The sequence below is a fragment of the Etheostoma spectabile genome, chromosome 17 (genome assembly GCF_008692095.1).
Source record: "Etheostoma spectabile isolate EspeVRDwgs_2016 chromosome 17, UIUC_Espe_1.0, whole genome shotgun sequence".
NCBI classification, from domain to species: Eukaryota; Metazoa; Chordata; class Actinopteri; order Perciformes; family Percidae; genus Etheostoma; species Etheostoma spectabile.
In genome coordinates, this window is record NC_045749.1 from 4,277,549 (window position 1) to 4,283,751 (window position 6,203).

The following is a 6,203-nucleotide window of genomic DNA, read 5'->3' on the forward strand; positions in this document are numbered from 1 at the left end:
CACACACACACACACACACAGTAGTAAGTACAGCCACTGAACAACTAAAGTAGGTTGTATAGTATGACACAAGCTGGATTACATTTCTAAAAACTGTGTGTTACACCCTTCTTTCTCTTTAAACATTTCCTGTGTGTATTTTTACTGTCAAGCTCTCTTTAATAGCAGAGCACTATTTGATTAATTTGACTATTTGATCATCATGGGTTCTGGTACTGAGGTGCTGGCTACATTTTCAAGCATATTCTTCAAATTTTGTGAATAAAAAACATTATATAGCTTTAATAAAATATGCATGGATTCCCCTACCTTAGCTGCCTGAGTGCTGAAGATGTATGTATTCATTTCTTGATTTCAGGGCTTCAAGGTAAATGTAAGACATTTTAATACCTTTCTAACACTACATAGAATGCGATTTAATATGTTTCATGATTATACTGGCCAACTGAAAATCAGTAGAGACAATATGGCCAATCATCAGTTTTCATTATATAATTTTCTTTATCTTATATTTTTTTATGTATTTCACAGCAGTATACAGTATAACAATAACTCCTAATAGTATAATGAATTAAATTAATGCAACCTGGATCCGGATAAGCAGTTTAAAATGGATGGATGATGATGCTTTTTGCAAAGGTTTTGGCCATGAGTCTCATTTTTCTTTCATTATATTCGCTGTTCAATTAAATTGTTCACTTTTCAAAATTAAAAATATCCTGGACGGACTATCTTTAAAAGACCCCATCGTGGATTTTACTATAACGACAGTAACCTCTTTGTCAAAGTGTGTGTCACAATTTTTCAAGAGAGAAATTTACTTTCCACTCACCATAAATAAATCTCTGGCTTCTAAATCTATGGCGAGGAGGAAGGCCTTCTCTAAGCGCTGGTGTCTGCGGGGAAAGTGGAGAAAGTTTAGGAAGAAACACAATTAAATACTGACTATAAAGAACAACAATCATCAATCACAATACATGCTTTGAATTAAAATTTATAGAGGGAAAAGTCAGTAGTAGGCCCACATATTTCCTCCTTCCTTCAGTCTGCACACAAACACACACCTCGAGCCACACACACATCTGCACACAAAACTGGCAATAATTGAACTGAGAGTACGAGCTAGTCCTTGTCCTATTATCCAGAATAAAAGCTGGGAGAGTGAGAGAGAGAGAGAGAAAGAGAGAGAGAGAGAGAGAGAGCTGTATCTCCCAATACAAAACACCTCAACTTTTCCTGTCTAGAGCCAACATATAACAAACAAACACAAGCACAGAAAGGAGGTGTGGGGGGCTTCCTTCATTTGATGTTGATGGAGAGAAGAAGAATGCAGGTGTGTGATAAGAGAGGAGAAGAGGAGGGATGCCAAACAACGCTCCAGCTCTGCTACAGGGGAAGAAGAAAGAAAGAGAGATGGAAACGGGAGGTAATTGCAGGATGGAGAGCAGTAAGCAGCAGTGTGTGGGAACAACAGGGTCTATTTCAGTCAAACACGCATTTCAAAAGGCTCTCATGGCAGAAGGGAAAATGAAACAACAGTCTAAACAGGTGCATGCAAGGTGCTTTGCCTTATGAATGACTCAAAGCTGCATCAGTGTGCCGGATGAAATTTAAAAAAGCTATTTCCTTTTTAGAATTTTTTAAATAGCAATAGTGAGCGTCAAATACCCAGTGTTAAATTGTATCTGCGATGGTTGTCATCTCCACAAAGGCCTTTTTTGGACGGTATTTGTTATTCTGATTCTGCACCTAATAAAATGTCCTGGTAATGCCTTAAAATAGTCTGTTCATTTGAGTATGTAGAGTTTTCATGACAAGAGGCAGTCGTCATTGATCGGATAATTACTGATCTGTAGCCTGATGGAGGAACAGACTGTTTATGTATGTATTTTAATATAACATATTTAGCTCTAATATAGACAATACCCTTTGACCCGTTCTGAAGATGCAAAAGAAATGTTTTCTTCAGAAGATCAAATTAGGGCCAGAGCAACAGCACAGGGTAGATGGCGTTACCTGAGAAGGTGGTGAAAAAAGCGGCGGGCACACTTGCTGATTGGTTCCCTGTACTCCAGTATCACCACATCAGAGAGAGGAGCAGGTGGGGCATAAAACACACCCAGAGCTGCTTCTAGTTGGGCTACAGAACAAAAAAATAAATAAATAAATAACAATAACACGCATGCAGGGTTTTAGTAGACGTGTGTCAGGCAGTGAAAGACAGAAATCTCAAAAGTTTAGTAACTTTTTCAAAATAGATAGGAGATAAAGTCCTGCCAGAGAGTGAGACCCACCCTCTCTCTCTGCGTTCAGCTCCAGCCTCAGCAGGTGATTGGTGACTGAGCACAGGCCTCGGTAGCACTCATACCCCATAATGCTCCAGTCCATGGCCTCCAGGATGCCGATCGCCTCTTTGACCTGGCCACATCGCAGCCGCTGCTGCAGCAGCTCCCCAGGACCCAACTGGCCTCCAGTCAGAGCTCCTGTCACATGGAGGCAGTTTGATTTTAGTTTATTATTGCATGAAATAAAGCAAAAGCAAACAATGGATCAAAAAGATCAAAATGTACCAGGATCTCATCCATCTCTGTGACAGTTAGAAAGCTGGGCTTTGCTAAAATGATGTAACATATATATATGCCCTCCTCTCTGGTCCTATCACCTGATGTACAGGTATGTGTATACAAATAAGTCAATCCATCCACATGTCAAACCATCTGGCCATCAAAAGAAATCAAAAGGTCATTTTTGCAACTCATTATCCGTCTGGTTTTACTTTTTTTAAAAGCTTGTAAAACATCAACCCTGTTGCACCCCTGTGCTGCAGTGAGGTCACTTGAATGTAAAAAAGGTTGTGGGACCATAAAGACAAATAAATAAATAAATAAAACAGAACATGAATCTCACAGATATGTATTACCCTGTCTAAAACACTTCTCATATGTCTTGGGAGTCTAACTGTGAAGAAATAAACCTAACTTATTCAGATGACAAAATATCTACATTCTTTCAAAAAAAGTCCAGTCGCTTTTCATTCACTAATGCCAATAATCCAAATAATAATGTCCGTTTTATGGATATCACACCCACAGCAATGCTACACAAGCAAAAAACATAATGAACAATATAACTTATATAAAGGATAAACTATTTACATTTCTTCAAAAAAGGCCCAAATGTATGCCGAAATCTCAAAACAGTGATGAATTCTCCTCTGTAGAACGGTAACAGACGATCTTTGATCACATTAGACTATTCTGACTTGGAGTGATCTATCTTTCCCACTATATACCATCTTTGGTCTCGCTTGGATGCCCATTTAAGGCGCACTGTGTGACGGACTTGTGTTCCCATTGGTTGAAAAAACCTCAACACACTCCGCAAAGCTTCATGGGAGATTTACACAAGACGTTAGCATGGAGCTAGTGGCAGAAATGACCGAAAACGTGATAAATTATGGACATCAAGTGGATAAACCCCAAAAAAGGCACAAGTTCCAGACTGGATAGAATATCTCCTGCAAAGGTTAGAAAGACACCAAAGACACCACCGTGACCGCCGGAGTGTCAGCTTTCAACTGGAAACATCGGTATGTCGCTATCTGTTTTTGTTTTTAAATGATTCAAATATAAATAAGAGATGCCATTTTTTATTATGTACGATAGTCTCGGTCTCAGAGGGTTAATTTGATCATATTTAATTTAATTGTATAATGTTGAATCCTTTTTTTAATTTAGTGACTACAAAGCACTGATATTATTTATAGTCCTATTTACTAATATGTGAGTTTAAATGTGCAGAAGAAAAATTAAAAATTTGTAGTCATTTCTGTAAAAAAAAGCAGATTTTCCAAAGGCTTGAACACAGAAGGGCACAATAGTCCTTGCTGTGTGTGATCATGCAAAATATTCCTGAAGCACTTAGTTAAGCTAAGTATGTGTCCAATGGATCGGTCTAAACTCTAAAGCAGCACTAGAAACTGACATTGACTTGTCAATCAATAAATCTGTTTAATACCTGGTGTGTGTGTTTATCTCCTCATCACCATCTATTTAATTACATCTGAAAAAACATTGAGCATACAGTATGTATGAGAGAAATGCCACAACTGATTATGCCTTTTGACCAGAGGTGATTGATTATGCGTTTGTGTGTGTGTGTGTGTGTGTGTGTGTGTGTGTGTGTGTGTGTGTGTGAATAGAGAGAGAGGAGACAGAGAGAGCACAATAGGATGCTGAATAATGGAAGGACAAGGTTTTGTACCCTTTCCTGGCAGTAGAGGTGTCTCGTTCTGTGTATAAAAGAGCAAAGGTGTCTGTGCGTTAGTGACTTTATCGAGCACACTCACGGGACGTAAAGGTGTTGAATGCCAGGGGTGATTATTGTCCATTGTGACTTGATAACGATGGTTCAACTTGGATGTGCCATGAAGTAGCAAAGCCAATCCACCAAACTCAAATGCATGTTACCACAAATGACTACTGTAGTTGTACTTTTCTGTAAATTCAAACTTAAAATTTTGAAAGTGCCATATAAAATTACAAGCTACATGTAATAAACTAACTTAAACATTCACTAAACAATATTTGGACATAGCTGGTGGCACGGTTCTGAGTGAAGGTGATCAGTGACAGCAGTACTATCAATGGGCCAGGCTGTAGGCAGACAAAGTCACCACTGACTCTTGTCCAATTAATTGAAAAAGTTGTTTGCGTGCATGGTTGTGTTTGTGTGTGTGTGTGTGTGTGTGTGTGTGTGTGTGTGTGTGTGTGTGTGTGTGTGTGTGTGTGTGTGTGGGAGGTGTGGTGTTTGAGTAATTAAAATGACAAGCTGGCAATTAGCAAACCCCCAAATCCCCTTAAGAGTGGGCTAATGTGGCTAATACATCAGCTCAGCGTAGTGCAGTTTGTCTGTGTATACGTGTGTGTGTGTGTGTGTGTGTGTGTGTGTAGAGGTCCTTGTGTTGGGCGTTAACGTCTGCTCTAAGCTAACTCTAAGCAGAGACAATGGATCTTTGTGGTGGCAAGGACAAGTCACTTCTCTTCCACACCTGTCCACACTAACTTATTTGACTCAGTTCAGCGTCACAGTAGATACACAACAACAAGACCAGCAGCAGCACGAACAAACAAACAGCAGTACTTATACTCTGCTCTGTCAACATGACCGTAGAGACAAAACTACTTACAAAGAGTTTGACTCAAAGCATAATAATAACAGCAGAGCATTAAAGTCTTCTGAAATAAGAAATAATTATTCATTACAACTGTTATATTGTGGATATTTATTTAGTTAATCACAGTTTGTTTTAATGTTGTGCAATCAGTATCCTTTTCAGAAATGAAAATATCTAAAAAATGTGTGATGAGACAAGTTGGTAATTCAAATGCTCGATATACACTGCCACACCAGAGATTAAATTCCAGTTGTCTTAAACTCAAGTAGTTGCCTTAGACTTGACTTAATAAAAGTGCTTAACTAATCAAATTACCAAGCACCAGGTGTTACCTTGTAACATAAGTAATTTCTTTTCTGCTTTAGTATGTAACCAAAATAAACATCAAATAAAGATATAACAGCTTGGGCTCTCACTCTCCTTTTTTCACTAGTTGTATACCCAGTTATGTAATTCTTCATTAAACATCAACAATATTTCACTTCCCTACAAAAACAACAAATTTCCTTGCATGTCATGCAGCACATTCCCTGGTCTGCCCTTCCAAAGCCTGTACTGGTGCAGGCCCAGCCGCGGCCAACGTGTGCCCAGATGAGATAACTCTGTACAGGCATGAGGGTGGGGGTGGGGGGCACCAGGGAGGGCTGCCTCCTATGGAAAAAAGAGAACTTGGAGCTTGGCCAAGTCTTTCTTCCTTGCCGTCTCCCGATTCACTCCTTCTGTCATGTAGCGGGCCTTACGAAACAAGTCAATACAGAGAAGGAGTGCAAGCAAACAAACAAATGAGTTGGAGTGTGTGTGTTACATAGAAGCACAGAAATAGAAGAATACACACGTGTGTGTTGGGGAAGAATTATCATGGAGGGAAGACGTGCAGTGACTTTCTTCATCAAAACCTTGGCAGACGATCAGACGAGGGGAAGCTATTGTTGGAAGACACCCTCCCCTTTCCCTGCACACAGGCAATCGCAGTTGGACACACACACACACACACACACACACACACACACACACACACACACACACA

General features: G+C 39.5%; 1 protein-coding gene across 1 annotated transcript in view; it reads right to left on the reverse strand.

Moving 5' to 3' along the window:
- wdpcp (WD repeat containing planar cell polarity effector) overlaps window positions 1–6,203 on the reverse strand; it is a 69,550-nt gene that overhangs the window by 19,632 nt on the left and 43,715 nt on the right. The window contains 3 exon segments of the mRNA XM_032541256.1: window positions 833–896; window positions 2,017–2,140; window positions 2,295–2,483. Coding sequence (XP_032397147.1) covers window positions 833–896; window positions 2,017–2,140; window positions 2,295–2,483 — 377 coding nt within the window.